The sequence below is a fragment of the Nanorana parkeri genome, unplaced genomic scaffold (assembly GCF_000935625.1).
Source record: "Nanorana parkeri isolate BGI_ZX_2015 unplaced genomic scaffold, ASM93562v1 scaffold657, whole genome shotgun sequence".
Lineage (NCBI taxonomy): Eukaryota > Metazoa > Chordata > Amphibia > Anura > Dicroglossidae > Nanorana > Nanorana parkeri.
In genome coordinates this window covers 123,985-140,886 of record NW_017306925.1, presented here as the reverse complement: position 1 = coordinate 140,886, position 16,902 = coordinate 123,985, and the positions used below count along the sequence as shown (strand labels likewise).

The 16,902-nt window shown below is 39.7% G+C and overlaps 1 protein-coding gene across 1 annotated transcript in view; it reads right to left on the bottom strand.

Moving 5' to 3' along the window:
• Positions 1-16,902, bottom strand: part of DIS3L2 (DIS3 like 3'-5' exoribonuclease 2) — a 328,965-nt gene that overhangs the window by 192,252 nt on the left and 119,811 nt on the right. Inside the window, exons 7-8 of the mRNA XM_018563342.1 lie at positions 4,034-4,125; positions 2,627-2,874 (exon numbers count right to left, since the gene is read on the bottom strand). Of these exons, the coding sequence (XP_018418844.1) occupies positions 2,627-2,874; positions 4,034-4,125 (340 nt within the window). The remainder of the gene's footprint in view (positions 1-2,626; positions 2,875-4,033; positions 4,126-16,902) is intronic.

Genomic DNA, 16,902 nt, shown 5'->3' with positions numbered 1-16,902 from the left:
CCACATAAAAATACAGGAGAAAATTGCTAAAAAATTACTCCCCACAGACACCATTAGGTGTAGAAATAAAGGGAGTATACTTAACCAACAGGCGAACTACGCCAGAAACCTTACCTGGCAGGTGACGTAATCCAGAGCACTGTTTCCCAAACAGAAAGTCTCCCACGAAGATGGGGACTCTGTTAGCCTGGGGAAAGATATCGTGGAAAAACCAGCCCAGTGGCTGGTCATATGCATATCCCCGTGAGTTCTCACAGGCTGCCCGAATTTTCCTCAGGGCTGTTACAGCAGATCTTGCTCTCTCAGGCAGAGAACTGCATGAGCTCGCTGGCTAAGCTGGGGAATAGAAAGATCTACATTATCCAGCCTGTCACCCAGCTCAGCTGTTGACTGAAGATCAATGAAAAGTGAATTTAAAAAAATAATAATAATACCCTACCCTAGTGCTAGAAAAAATGGGAAGATCCCAGCAGGGAGATAGGTCCTTACTCCTTGATGGTAGGTAAAAAACTGAGATGCCTTGGATGGGGGTGTGGCCACCGGCAGGAGCTGCCCTCAGGACCAAGCTGCTTTTTTGTGGTTAGCGTCCTACTCCTGCAAAAGGCGGTATAACCACATCGGTACAAAGATCTAGATCTTAGCTGTGTCCTTCAATGAACGGAAGAGAAACAAGTTTACAAGTCTATATGTTCCAACTCCAATGTCCAAAAGAAAACTATATAAATGCCTTGGTTGGTGTGGGGAAGAGTTAAAACCACTTTTCTTGTTTGTCTTTTTTAAAGCTGAACTCCGAGCAAACTGCTAAATACACACATGAAATCTATACAAGTGTGTTGTTTTACATGCTAGTATTTCTGTGGCTCATTTCTAAAATTACACAAATCTGCCACACAGTATGGCATTTGCTGCAGTTCAATAACCCAACCCCTGCTCTGTGCTTGGCCAGTGAAAGTAGCAGCATAATAAGTTCATCTGTCACTGCTTTGTCCTCCCAACAGCATGCACTTTGCACTGCAGCACAAATAATTTGATCATTGTACTGCTTCTTTCTCATCAAGTCTGAACTGCTGCTATACAGGGACCGCAAGAGGCTGCTACCAAATAAAAAAGAAACATACATTGCTTGAATTAGCAAATATACGATCAGGACACTATCTGCAAGGACTCATGTTCTCCCTGTGCTTGTGTGGGTTTCCTACAGGTACTCTGGTTTCCTCCCACACTCCAAAGACATGCTGCTAGGTTAATTGGCTTCTGTCTAAATTGTGCCTGTGTGTATGTATGAAATAGGACCCTTAGATTGTAAGCTCCTTGGGGGCAGGGACTGATGTTAATGTATATGTGAAGAGCTGTGTAAATTGCCAGCTTTATATAAATACCTGTGATAAATATTTTTAACAACGTTTTCTTCTTTACTGTCAAGAGTTGACAAAAAAAACCCCAAAAAACACACACATTACATGCACCCCCCAGTTCTCAGGCTACATTTTGTTTTTCAAGTAAAACCAAAGATGTTGTAGCTAACATGAGCACTAAAAGAAAAAGCAATTTGCAAAAGCATTTCAAGAGCTTCTCTGGTATTAATTGTTTTTGGACCGCAGTAATGATGCCCAAATGGAGCCTCAAACTTTTAATGAACTAGTCAATATTTAAGCCATGAACCCCTCTAGTGAATTTAACAAATCGTGACTTTTGTTCAGTGTCAGCGCTGTTTTCTGCGGTTTATTAACCGCACCCAAGGTGCTTCCTCTGTGCAACCCTTAACCTAGCAATTACATGCCTGTCAGATCCACTTACTTTTCCTAATCATCATCATAATTATTATTCTTTCCTCTCACTCTCTTCTCAAAATTCTAAAAGTGCAGCTGTGACAAGCATGTCAGGTTCCAGTGTTTCAAGACCTTCTTTCCATCCAAATGGATTAGTCAGTTCTGTTCTCATTCTTACCAATAAGCCCTTGAACAGCGTTTAAAAAAAGAACACAGGGTGACTGGACCTGCAAAGACTGCACAGGTGCTTTACACAAATTAGGTATTACCAAAACATACTCCTTACTAGTTGCCAAGTAGAATGGCTGACCCAAAGGCACAATTGGGTCTGAACAAAAATTGCACTTAACAGGAAGAATCAATTAATTTTCTTTTATTTATAGGTGTGTCTTGAATGTCAGTTAGGGAGGCAAATGATGCACTGAATTTCTTCCTTCCCTGCATTAGATGCTGCCAAATGACATTTGAATAGGAGTACACACATTAGGTATACACAACACAGCCACATAAAAACACATTCTATATAACACACTAAGGGGATTATTTCCAAATCATCCACCCAGCCATATGCTGGCTGAATGACATTCACTCAGCATTTTTGACACTAGATGGAGCCATGGAGCCAAAGAGCAAAGGAACTTCATATGCTCCTTGGCTGCATCTAGTGGCAAGAATGCATGACTGGGCGGATGATTTAAAAAAAAAAGGGGGGGGGGGGGGGGGGGGATTTGGGGAATCAATGTGATGTTAGTTTAAATTCCTTTCAGAAAGCACCAAGGTAAAAGAAGCATGCCTCTAAATTAAACTAAAAAAATGGCATGCACAGGGTACACAATGCAACCTTATTAAACTCTTACCCTTCAGCAAAGTTGCTGTCCTCTCTCCAAGCAGTTATACGGCAAATGAAAAGGGTACTGACATAATCTTGTGATCTGATGACAAAGTCTGCAGGGCAGTCAGCAAGGGGCACATATATACGTGGAAGTCTGTGGTCCATAGGTGAAAATAAAGCATACTTCCTGGCAAGATCCCCATTCTTATCAGTCATAAGTTTAATAAAGCCTGTGGCTGCTCTTGAATGTTTTTTCTCTACAATATAAACCACCTGTAACAAAAGACAACTTGTTATTTTTTTTACTTAATTGAACAAAAATTAAGACCATTTTTTCTTTTAACTTCAGACAAATGAATACTGGTATAAAGTCAATATCAATATCTTATGAAAAACCCAAAATACTGTTTACCAATAGCTTAGCTATTGGTTTTAAAGCTTGGAAGTTTACAGATATGTCACTTCCAAATAAACATAATTTGTGTCATCACCAACTTCTCATGTGCATTAGGGCTTCTGGCAGTGAAATCTTAAGACAGAGTTCCCAGATATACTTAAAACCTTGCTCATAAAAGAAGCTGCACAAGTATTAGTGGTTTATTTAAGTAATTTGACATTATGGAGATCACAGTCAAATCAAAGCAAAAAGAGTGGTATCTTAGGACATGCAGGGGCAGAACTGGAATCTCCAGGAAGGCATCACTGGACCATCAATCCAACAACAATGAAGTTCGTAGTCACCCTCTGTTGTACTTCTCATTATGAAAGTATAATGAAAATTTAGGACAAAAAAACCCCCAAACTTTAAAGTAATAAATCTGCTATATGAATTAGGAATGCACAGATACCAGTATTGGTATCGATACTGGGCATTTTCAAGAGTACTCATGAAAATGCCCTGATACTAAGAGCTGTCGTAAGGTCCCACACTTGCTGGGGACCTCGCAGCGGCTGTTTACAGCGCCGGTCCTGCTGCACATTTCCCCTGCTTCTTCCCACTGCCCGAACAGCCATGCAGTACTCCCAGAGATTCTAATGTCAAAATGACATATCCAAAATTCAGACATTGAGATTACTTACAACCACTTCTTTATCATTAAGCTTCAAAAACTAAATACTGAACATTCTCCAGCAGTAACTAATTATTATAGATTATTTTTGCTTATTGGGAAGTCCATGACGGAGTTACCAGATGCCAATTTCCAAAGTATTGTATCCCTGCCACAAACAACTTGCATATGAGTGGAGAATATTCTTGTAAATATTTGTCAACAGTTATAAAAAAGTGAATATGTGTATGCAGTCACAATTCATATTGTCCTAGTGTTCAAAGTCAACAACTAGTCAAATTGCTTTGTTGATATTACTTCTAATTTCAGGAGTAGATGTAATTCAGCCATAATATTTAAGAAAAAGACCAAGAGCCATTTACCTTTGCAGTCTTCTGAAGGCAATCATCTATCGGGGTATTGAAGTTTGTTTGATTACGGGATGCTTTCTTATCTCCAGTTTTAGCTTTAACATCTAATTTTAATAAAGTAAACCAAAATGGACAGTTACATTTCAGCAGCAGTAAGAAGTTTTCAATATGCGTTCATACAATATGAAAAATATAGGAGACTTAAAGTAGAAGCTGTAGAGCTTAGACAGTAATTCATAAGAGTTTTTCCACTCCAAGTTGCCCATATTTCACACACACTCACAAACTAGAAAGTAACAGTAGGTCCTGATATCACTTGTCACAACTGTCTGGTGCATAAAGTTGTAAAACTAGCCATCAATGAATAAAAGCGCACACCTATCCATGAGATGCAAAGCTGCTCTACTACAACACCACAAAGCTTAATTCCATGCATTATTATTATTATTATACAGGATTTATATAGCGATAGCAAGTTTGCGCAGCGCTTTACAATAAAAGGAAGACATTACAATCACAATACAATTCAAGACAGGATGATGAGGGCCCTGCCCATGAGGGCTTGCAGCCTAAGGGGGGGCAAGTGATACATGAGGAGGTAGCTGTGTGGGGATGAATTGCTGGAGAATGTGATGGTACTGAAAAAACATTAACAAAAGCGGTTTTGCATTAAAGTGACATTAAAGAATACATTTTCCCCCTTAATGTCAGCACTTACCTTAAATGATGTCTCTTAATCCGATCTTCCTCTTTCCCCATGTTTTCATCTGTCCCTTCAGCGGTGCGGCGGGCTCTCCGATCCAGCGCTGACTGTTCTCTGCTTACAGGCACTTCCGATCCAGCGGTGTCTGCAGGTGGGTGCATGCGTCCATAGACTTACCTTGTGTCTCTGCTAGTCTCACGGCCGAGAATCCAAACTGCGCATGCGCCCGCCCCAAGATCCTTTGCGGCCGCATGAACAGTTCCGGACTCTCACCACAGGAGCGCGCAACTATAATGAGGTCAGTCTAAACCGCTGTTTAAGCGGTTTTTTTTACTTTTTGCCTTTATCTACTGCTAGTCAGCAGTAGATATAGGCAAAAAAACGGGAGGCTTTGGAACCCCTTAACAATCACATTTGTAAATGGAACTAGGATAAGTACATCAATCTGACAAAATACCAGCTTTTTGCAAACCCGTGCACAGTAGAATTTAATCAGGTGTACTACAGGGCACATATACGGACAAGGCGGAAGAAACGGCATTTGCAGTTTCACATGCTCTGACAAAAATATGATGAGAGGAAGAAACAGCAGAATGCGCAAAGGGATTGAATAATCAGTAAGCTTCTCCTTTATTGTCCAATCACAGGCTAGGGGTTAGGAGGTGACCAAGGTGAATTGTATGGTAGTGCTGTTTAAGAACTTACCCTTAGGGCTACACACGCACTGCAAAATGCCAAGTGCACGTTTTGTCTAGAGGACTCAAAACAGATTTACTCACCTGATTGCCTGCCTTGCCAAGTCTTTCCAGAAGGCTAGACAGACCCCGGCAAACCTCTTCTACTATGGGCTCCGGCACTCTTAGAATCTTAGACATCATAGCTCCTTATGCAGGTCAAGTGACCTTCATAATTTTCTAAAAGGTGGTTTCTGTAATGCCAACAATATTAGATTAAGGTCCCACAGTGACCGCAATAGACTGACCGGAGTGACAATGCGAATAAACCCCTGAATCAGAGTGGTCAAGTGGCCGTGATGCCAGTGGACAAAAAACAAAACTGCAAACAATGAAACTAGACGACTGAGTTGCCCAAAGCCGTAGAGAGTGTTTGGCCAACAGTAGGAGCCACCTCCAGGGTTGCTTTTTTTTTAATGCATCAATCAACTTATTCTTTTAAGTTATGATATACCCAATCGCTCAATATTTAAAGCAGAGCTGTGTCTTCCAATGAAGAAAAAAATACTTTAACAGTTAAAGATAATTTTCAAAAAACACAAGCCCTTCAAGTGGAAAATCAAATTGTTTCACCAAATCAATCTTATTTTGTCTAGAAGGCTCACAAACAAAAAATCATTTGAAACTTTCAAATGTGTGACTAAGTTTATTAAAATTTAATGCTAACGATACACCTCTGATAAACAAGTCACCATCCCCAACTATTAGACATATGATAAATACTGTATGTACACATAAGACCAATTTTAAAATCAAGTATTAGTACATGAACACAAAACGGTCCAGAGGCAGCAGGAAAAGCAGGGACCATGCCCTAACCTTGCTTCATTTTTATAAGTAGCCAAATACTGATTCCAAAAGACTACACCTCATTTGTGTAAAGCAAGTCAAATTTATTCACATGTTCCACTAAAAGCCAGACACTTAGCAACATTCTCATTTGACTGCCAAAAAGTCCAAACCACCTTTGCAGTCATCATAACTCATCCCTATCACGTTACAGTACAATTTGGGAAAAACAGCCTCTCCTGCATAATCTTTTTAATAGACAAAAACAACATTACACACTTGACCTAAGAACTCTCACACGAGCTGTGCTGAAATATTTCCAACCACCACCATCATATTACAAAAGCTGGAGAGAGATCTATAAAAATCATATGCCAAGTCTACCAGAGTTACAACAATCTCATGTATACACATACCAGTTCCACGAGAGAGAAGGGAACAATACTGAAGTTCCTTGGAACCAGATAAGTTCAAAACTATTTGTAGATATCATAAGTGGATTAAACAGCCAATTATTTTCCATGGTACATGAGAAATACAATATTTAAAAAATGCTATACATATCACATACAAACCTCTTAAAAATGTGATGATTGAAAATGCAAAAATAGATGCAAACTAACTTAAAGACCTTTATAGGGGGAAGTCAATAATGCCTTAACGGCAGCAGGCCGTGGGCGGGTGCCATGGCACTTGCCCACTGTCAATTAGCTTCAGAGTGGACCTGATGGGGAACTCCGTTCTCTGAATTCTTCATCATGTAGATACACAATGGAATTATAAAGAGTTTTGCAGATGCATGTAAATGAGATTAGATGCTAGGATTTGGTACCAGATGCATCTAAAAACACATGTAAAAGCACAAACGCATGTATATGCACATAAACAAGTCATGTAACACATCTAGAAGTATAAACAGCATTTAACCCGACAGATTTTTCTTTGCATATAGAGCACAAAAAAGCAAGTGGCAAGTGTGAATGTAGCCTAAAGCTGGCCATACGCCTATAGATTATCTGCAGATTTTCTATGATCAGAAGTAAAAAGTGCAACAGATTCCTCCATCGCCGCTAAACCTTGTGGATGGAGGAATCTCCCCCTGGGCCAAGCTTCAGTATCTTGCTATGTTGCAAGCAATGTTCAGGTATTTTGAGAGCCAGCGGGGCCGACTAGCAAGATACTGAAGCTTGGCCCAGTGGGAGATTCCTCCATCCACACAGTTTAGCCTAGATGGGAGGAATCTGTACCATCTGACCATAGAAAATCTGCAGATAATCTATAAAAGTGTATGGCCAGCTTTAGTCATTGCTCCCCTCAGACAGATAGCAGGCAACAGGCCGTCATCTGCCGACTATCGTCCGTTTTTTTACTACGGGCGGACGGCAAGAGGTTAATAAAATATTTTTTTTCCGGTCTACATTCATGCACTTAAGCAATGTAGTCATGGCATTTCGCATAGTGAGTTTCACGATTGTAACAGTGGATCATGTCTGTTTAATGTGTTGAAATTGTCACCTGTACTCTCCATCGAAGCCCATCTCACTGGATGACAAAAGGAACACAACTGTAATAAAAAAGGCACACAGTGCTGGCATCCTATAACAGGAAGTGCTTATACAAGAACCCATATGCTACGATCACCAGGGGTTATTTTAATAAAAGCAGCAGACTGAAAAAATTTTTACAATTACTTTTAAAATTACATTGCGATTTAAAACCTTTGACAATTTTAGTGATTTCATTTGCATATACTCTTAATTGCCTGGATTTAGACTGGACTATAAAAAATGTAAATAGTACTCTACAGTGTTGGCTAAATATTGCCAATACCATGTATAAATGTCACTTGCTTGTGTTTCAAATGAGCACTAGTAAAAATGACAATACTGGCAAGGAACCTTATTTATTATGTTTTAGCAAATATTTATGGAAAGTCTTTAATTTTCTAAAGGCTAAAAATTATTACCTCTCCTAGTTGGTTAACTGTTAACTGTATGAACACCAGCAATCACAGTTCAATATTTAAAAAAAAAAAAAAAAAAACCTTGCTAGTTACATGCCATTGCTAAAATAAGTGATTTGCCAGTCTCCGCCTAGCATGTTCACACTGGCAAAAGCTGTGCTTGGGGCTGTTGTTTCTGGAAAGCTTACATTACTCATTGTGCAGCAACCTTTACTTGGGCAATCTTGTACCCTGCTGGAACCCCTATCATTTCCTAAAAGGCCACACCTTGGGCAATGTGCCACATTATTGTTCATTTATAAATAGTTCTGTTCCTGCAGTGAGAATATATTGAATCAGCTGAAGCTGAGCTTTATCTGTAAAAATATAATTATTTCTGACACAGAAGACATAGCAGGATGGAGAGACAGACTCCAGCAGGGTTTCACCTCAGAAACGTTAAAGAACATGATGTATTGTGTCCCAGCTCACAGGATGCTTGCTATAATTTTTTTTAGCACAGTGGTCAAATACTAGAAATCCAGGCAGCCTTCAGCCCCATTCTTCAACTGTTAATACTCGCACACACAGCTAGAATGCAAAGCATAGAAAATATATGTGATAATCAGGGCGAGATGCAAGACTGACCTAAAAAAAACATGACCATTAAAAAATTCAAGGCCGACAAGACTTAAAACAAAGTTACCGTAACACTAAAGGGGACATTTATAAAACAGTGATGATATTCACCACACATTCACTGCAGGCGTATCTTTGTGGTCCATGTATTTTAAATGAAAGCAACCGATTTACCTGCATTGAATGTGTAGTGAATGTCACATTTACCGTTTCATAAATAAGCTCTAAAGTGACAAAACATCAATTATTGACCAGGAAATCATTCCATACTTAGAGAGAGAGAGGAGAGAGAGAGAGAGGAGAGAGAGAGAGGAGAGAGAGGAGAGAGAGGAGAGAGAGAGAGAGGGAGGAGAGAGAGAGAGAAGAGAGGAAAGTTTCACTGTGGAATACTGGACTGATCTGGAAGAAATGCACAAGCCTCAGCAATATTGAAGTAACAATAGGAATCCCTTGTATTTGGACAATATTTGCTTATCCTGGAGTACATCCTTAAGACTTGATTGGCTAAACGAACAGATACATCATTCAACAATTACTAAAAATCTCTCATTTCCCATTTATACTAAAATGATAAAGTTTGTCATCAGGTAATCAAATAGTAATTTCAAAATCTGCAAAACAGGGGGTCATAGAAACCTAATATGTATGGATCATTTTGGAAAGAATATTATATAAATGTCTTCTAAATGAAGATATAGCTTTATTCATTCAATATGTAAAAGCAAGAGTGGTCATAAAATGTAGTGAATACGTCATTTGCCAATCATTAGATTAACCTAAAGTGACAGTTTGAGAGGATGTCCTGATCTTGTAATGTAACAACCAATATAGCTGAGAGATATATACAGTACCTAACATTTTCTGATTTGCTGGCTGAACAGCTTTTACACTGAACACTGCCAAAACCAAAAAGTTCAGATTTACATGAGCTCAGGAACTATACAAAAGGGGCTCAAATCCAAGCTGAAAAGCTTTGCAAAAACTTTGCCAAGGAAACGCCAGGGATAATTAAGATGTATAGGACGCTTACGTGTATGTGACTGCATTAACCTGAAGCACTCGTGTTTAGTCTTAATTTGTCACAAGCACAGCTGTAGAGCAAGGACAAGACCTCAGCAGCGAACAGATGTGCTGCAAACATAACTCCATTACAAAGCCATCAACTTCTATTAACGTGCATTACATAGATTTAAGAAAGGCCTCCAGAAACAAGAAGAATTAAGTATAAACACGGAACTGGTAGTTGTCGTACAACAATTTACAAGAGGAGTGTTAACTGTTGTGACAAAGGTGATTAACAAAAGGTGATTAAATGTGTTAACAGGTTAACATGTCTTTTTAACCCATTATTTCTCATCAAATGTCTGATCTAATACCATATTATAAAAAAAAGTTAACAGTGTAAAGCAGGGTTTGACAAATTTGCTTTGAACCTAGGAGCCAGTTTTGTTTTTTTTTCGTTTTAACTAGCAAAGCTTGATTTTCAACGTGCGTTGCAATTTTTAATTACAGTTTTAATTGGTGCACGCGACTATGCCCGACATGTGTAGCGCAATCGTCGTTTCCGTGCACCCGACTTGTCTCCGTTAGTATGCATCCATTCATGGGGGCCTTTAATTTATTTATTGGTATTTTTAATATTTATTTTATATTTAAATATTATATATGACTATTTTTTTTACTTCAATGTGATCAAATGGGGGGAGGGGCGGGGATATGTGATAGCACATTGGAAGTGACAGGTTCTCTTTAAGGTGACATTAGGGGTCTATTAGACCACTAGTATCACCTTTCCACTTTATTTTTTAGTTGGGGAATGACAGCTGCCTGCTGGGGCAGCTGAATGAAAACAACAGGCAGTGGATGGGAGCAATAGCCAGCCTGCTATTGGCTATTTCAAATTGCAATAGCAGGCTGGCTATTGTACCCACCTATTGCCTGCTGTCAATAGGGAGAGGAGGGACCTGAAGGGGAAAAATTCTAGTGGGGTGGTGTTGGTCACAGTGTTCTACATCAGTCTCACCTCCCTGCTGGGCGCTGGCTGCAGCAGTCTGTGCCCCCTCCAATCCCCACTGCCTCTGCCAATACAGGTGGGGATCGAAGGGGACAAAGACCGCAGCATGCAGAGGGCCCACAGTGGGGAGAAGAACGATGGGAGGCAGAGCTGATGCAACGACAGGGGCAGCTGACAAAATCCCAAACGCCAGGACGTAATTTCTAGTCACCATGGCGACCTGGCATTTGTCGAGCCCTGGCATAAAGGAAGGCAGAATTAGAGCCAACTTTTACAAACCATTAAGTAAAAGATATACATTTTCATATTTCCGGATCATATCACTTAACTTCACTTTGCTGACTTTATTATTTTTTTAAAAGTGAATAAAGTCCCCTTAAATCACCAGAGGCAAGTGCGCACAGGGGAGAGGGATGACAGTTGGGTAGGGTTTAGTTTATAAAAAAAAAAAGGATTTTTACTTATCTATAAAAAGTTACAGGTGGCATGAATTAGGCCACTGGGTTATATGCACCTGCCTTTAGGTGACATGCACCCCTGCACAGTGTGAAGCTTGACAAGATTGCCGCAAAAAGATGCCCCCCCACGCAACCCAAAGACCAGTGGCCCCGACTAGTTACAAGAAAATATGGGACAATGACAATCTACTCAGCCTGATACAAAAAATAATTTGAACCTAAACCATTCAGCTGTGGGAAGAAGCGTTTCTCATTGGTCAGCGTTGTCACCTGAAAACACTATCGAGAGTTCGCAATTTAAGAGCAAAATTCTAAATCCATAGGGCAGGGCAGGGCAGCGCTGTGCTGGACGGCAGCATGGGGTACAGATAGTACATCCACACTGGCGGAAGAAGGACCCTGCATTGAAAAGTAAATATAGCGCTGGGGGAGGGAATGGTTGGAGAGGGGGCCAGATTTGAGAGGGTAATTCCATTTTCCCTAATTACTTGGAAAAGTGAACTTGCCCTTCAATTCACAGTGTGTGTTAAGCTGGCCATACACCTTACAATTTATCTGCAGATTTTCTGTGGTCAGATGGAAAAGGTGCAACAGATTCCTCCATCTACACTTACTGTGTGGATGGAGTAATCTCCACCTGGGCCAATCTGTTGCACTTTTTCCATCTGACCACAGAAAATCTGCAGATAAATTGTAAGGTGTGTGGGCACCTTTAGAGAGCACTGTGTATTCACATGCAGATTGCACCTGGGTTGGTTTTAATTTTTCTTTCTTTTATTGTTTTTTACTTTATCACTTTTTAATTTTTATCTAATTTTTTTCACTTAACTTTATTACTATCACACAGGGGCTAACAAGTCCATATGTGAGTGTTTAAATGAGTATCGGCTCCCCCGATCTATGTTTAGTTCTGCTAGCCCGAAGCAGGGATAAATGTAGAAAAAAAAATTACCCGCCGCACTGCATGTCCCGGGCGTTGGGCAATATAAACTCCACACCCCTCTTGATTTGACTCGCACATCAAGGGAGCATTTTTTTTTATTTTTTAAAGCATACAGATTTATTAAGTTTACAAAAAGAAAATGCAAAAACCAGTAGGGGTACCGAAGAAAGGCCGCCACTATACGCATTTGTACACATAGAAATTATGCGCTACCAAGTGAATGCCATAGCAAAAAGCCATATGTACAGGTAGGTTTTAAGGTAATGAGGAAGACAACCATCTCACCGCACCCATGAGAACAAAGATAGGGTGCTAAAATATACATATCTATCTATATATAGATAGATACGTAGAAATGGAAGAATACTTCGGTTTCAGGAGATAAAATATGTAAATGCCTGCATAGAAATGAACAGATGCCCTGGGGATCCACAAAGCCGCAAACCTATCTTGCGTAACATAAATGTTGTCCAGTTGACATGGACAATAGGGCAATCCGAGGAGGTATTGATCATCTTGGTCCCAGTGACCTGATACGTCAAAAACCTTGTCCCACAGAGAATTAATATGTAGGCAGCACCACCCTATATATTTAACAGAGAACCCAAAGAGGACCCACACTGCCAATAAGATGACATCTGAGGAAATATTTTATGAAGAGCGTATGGGCTCATTTACCAGCAAGTCAAGATTGTGTGGAGCTGTAGAGACTTCATCAGAGGCAAATAACCCAGGTAAAATTTTTATGGCTAGGGGACGCATGAAACATTTTAGTGCCTTTTAAAAAGGCACTGCAGGGGATCAGAGACCCAGAGGGCCGTTTTATACGATTCATGACCACCTGGTCGCCTCATTTCCTGATCTTCTGTCCGGTTTTTAGCTGTCCCTCCAGTGCTGCTGCGGGTCTCCGATCCAGCGCCGACTCCTCTGTCCTCTTCGCTCATGTCCCATGGAGTCTGTGGGGTGCACGCTGCTCCATATACTTACCTTGTGTTTCCCCCTCATCTCCCGGCCGAACATCTAAACCGCGCATGCGCCCGCCCCAAGATCCTTTGCGGCCATCCGAAAAAATTTCAGATGTTCGGACAGGAGCGTGCTGCGGAGACACAGGTGGGTATTAACCCTTTCAAAAAGTTGGGGTTTTTTTTTTTTTTTGCATACATCTACTGCTTGATACCCCCAAAAAATATCTGTTCATCTGTCAGAAATGCACTTGGCTCCCATGTTTTGTTGTGGGCTCACACCCGCGTTGTGGTGGAAACAAGGCCCACAGAAAGGGATACATGAACATGATCTTCCCTTCACAAAATGCATTCTTTGAAAAGGATACAAGACATTATATAAATGGAGGAGCTGCAGAGCGAGCAGCTCACTTTGATCACTGCACCAACTGTCAGTTTCAGCAGGGAACGTTCAGCACTTAAACCACTGCTAGGGGGTACATGAGTAACAGTTTTCAGAATCAAAGCAGCAACCATGAGTGGCAAAAACATCATTTGTACCTAGCTAATGCCTCAATATTGTTTTTGCTAGGAGTTGAACTTTAACTTACCAGCAGCTACCAAAAATTAAAATATCACTTTTGAGGTGGACTGGCCCTTTAATCATTCCCCGTCTCCAATTTAATTTCCTGAAAGATCAGGTCCCATAAAATAAAACAATGGCAGCTGCAATTTATGTTGCATAATATGTCGTCTAATTTTAAATTAATTTTTTTAAATTAAAAAATAAATACTTTTAGTGTACACAAAACCAAATTCCCATTTTTTTTTTTGTTAAATATAAAAGTCAAACGGTTAGCAAATATGTCAGGACTCTAAATTTTGTGCCCCCAAAAATGACAGATTACAATAACTAAAGGTGTCAATTCACAAAGCTTATTTTGCTGATTTCAGCCGTAATTTAATAGATACACGCTATTCAAGTTTGTTCAAGTCACCAAATAATTTAACACTTGGAATCTCCACCAATTAATCTGTTTTCAGAAGCAATTTTTTTTTTTGGTGTAACTTGTTTCAATCCTTATTTTAGACTAGGCTAATCGTCAAATGTGTACAGAAGTGCAATTCACAATAATTTGACCATTTATCGACCGTTAGACAATCGTTACATAAACACCTCCTTCAGAGTGTCATTGTGATAGTTTTCTGGTGGTAGTTTCTGCTCTGAGAGGGAGATTTGCGAGGTGAATATATAACTTCTGGTAGTGAAGCCTCCGTTTTGCAGTTTTTGGAAGTCGTAAACTTTGTAACATATAAACCTCAACAGTTTTAATAAAGTTGCTTACATACAACAGTGCAGTCTGTTGAAAACACATCATTTGTAGGCAGTGTTCTCCTCACCTTCTGGTTTCAGAATGCATCAAACATATTTTAAACACATTAAATGTTAATTCTACTAATCAATACCTAAAAATAATTAAGGGCTAAAAGTTATACTTCAGTTGCTAAAATAAAGTCAAACACGTAAAAAATAATAACTCCCTAGCGCTTCAGTCGGAAGTCTTAACGAGCATGCTAAATAACGCTTAGGACTTTTCCTGAACAAAACACGTTCTCAAATGAAAAATATGGAGAGGTAAATGATCAATTAGAGAGCGAATAACGTTTCTCTTTGCGAATTGATCCTAAAGTCCCCTAAGTGCTAGTGTGTAGACAACGGGTACTCATTGGAAAGATCAGGGGTCTAAGCCTCAGCAGATCAACAATAAAAAAAAACTAAATTTTCTATTTTCCTGGTCACAATGGCCAGGATCTGACAGTTATGAGCCCATAAGTGTTCAGATCAAAGTGTTTCTGGGTTCACGCTCTGTACAGGAGATCAGTAAACAGCAGTTTGAAGTAACTTACTCACCTTTTTCGATGATTGCACTGCAAAACTCTGGTCCCTTTACAAGTTCTTGTCCCCTGAAGTCCGTTGGAAAACAGACACTACCGGAAGTGTCAATATGCAAGGTTTACCCACAGCTCTAACAGGTTCTTTCCTCTGGCCTCTGCACTATATCTTACAGTGAGGTGAGAAGACTGAACCAGTGAGCTGTGGGTACCCCGAAAATCAACACTTGTGGTCATCATGGTGAATCTACCGGTGCCTTTGTACAGCTTATAAAGAATGTTTGTTGTCTGGCTATCTCTGGCTTCAATCATCAGTTATTAACCTGAAACAAGCATGCATTAGTAAAGGTGGAGAAAAGTCAAAGCTCCAGATGTGAATATTCTGGATCATTGGCTTAAAGTATTGAAGACTTGATATAAAGCAAATTAAACCCCCTGCATTTTCGCAGTACAGGTTTCCTTTAAGTATAACTTCATCCTATATGTGTGGGGGGGCTATACATGTACATTGTTTAGCAATCACAGGAACCCAATGTATTGGGTTACAAACTCCATCCATTTCTCATTCCAGTAACAGGACTAGAATTTGTCTTCATATTGCTCAAGAATTAGCAGTTTTACCAGTTTTTTACCAAGACTCTGTGTAATCCGCTGAAGCCACAATCAAAAAAGCACACCACCACACAAGGCCACTGAGTGTGCATTCCAATACCTTTGCTAAGCACCTTCCCCTTTCTTGCTCCAATTCATGATTGATCACTGCAACAGAAGGTCTGAACCAGATGTGGCTGCAACAGACTTCTTGGAGTGAACTGGCACACTATGGCACACTGAAGTAATATTCTGGTATGCTATACACCCTGCATGCATGATAGGATTTCATTTTCATTTTGACTGAACTGCATCTTTAAAGGAAATATTGGAGTCATAGGCAAAAAATTACAGCGGCAATAGTGAATTTCAGATTCATCTATCCCTTGTGTTGAAATGCAGTTTTAAAACACCAGTGTGTTGAACTGTACTTTTAGAGTGCATTCATCTCCACAAGCAATATATTTTATTCTTTAAGAGATTACCGCACTCAGCAACAGTCTTCTTTTAAAACAAATGTTCTCCCATGTTAAGAGTCATCTATCTATGCACAGATTAGCAGGCACTGCAAAATTAGTTTTCCAAGTCCCACCTTTAATCACTGGAGTTCTGTTGGCTGAAAAAAAGGGAGATTAAAATCCTTTTTGCTGAAAGATGATCTTTTGGGAGATTTCTTACAAATGTTCATGGGCTTCCGTAAAAGCAGGAAAAAGCCTATTTTCAGGTTAAAATAACATTTGTACAGCAGATTGAGAGAAGAGGTTATCCATGGTGACTGCACAGCAACTGAAAATGTGTGTGATTTGTTCCATACATTGAGAACATATTTGTGAACTCTCAATTTTGAATTTAAATTAGACATGGTGTCTGCATTTTAACCTTTTGCTCATTAGGACATAACTGCACTAAGCACAGTAAATCATGCCCTTACATCTTAATTGGTCACGGATGCTCCCCAATAAATTAGCAGTTGCATGACTATAATTATCAACACTTATCAAGAAGACTGGAAAATAGGAATCATCAGGTAACCATTAGATTAACTCCAACACAGTCTGTGTGTTACATAAATGCTCTTTAAAGTGTGCACTGTACAGGAGTTTACAACAGGACTAAATAGCTTGTATTTTTGGATAAATAGTAATAACTTTACCTATTTACATGAAGCAATACTTAACCCTTTTGTTGCTAGAGGGTTTTTTATTATTCTTTTTCACCTTAAAAATGCACATTT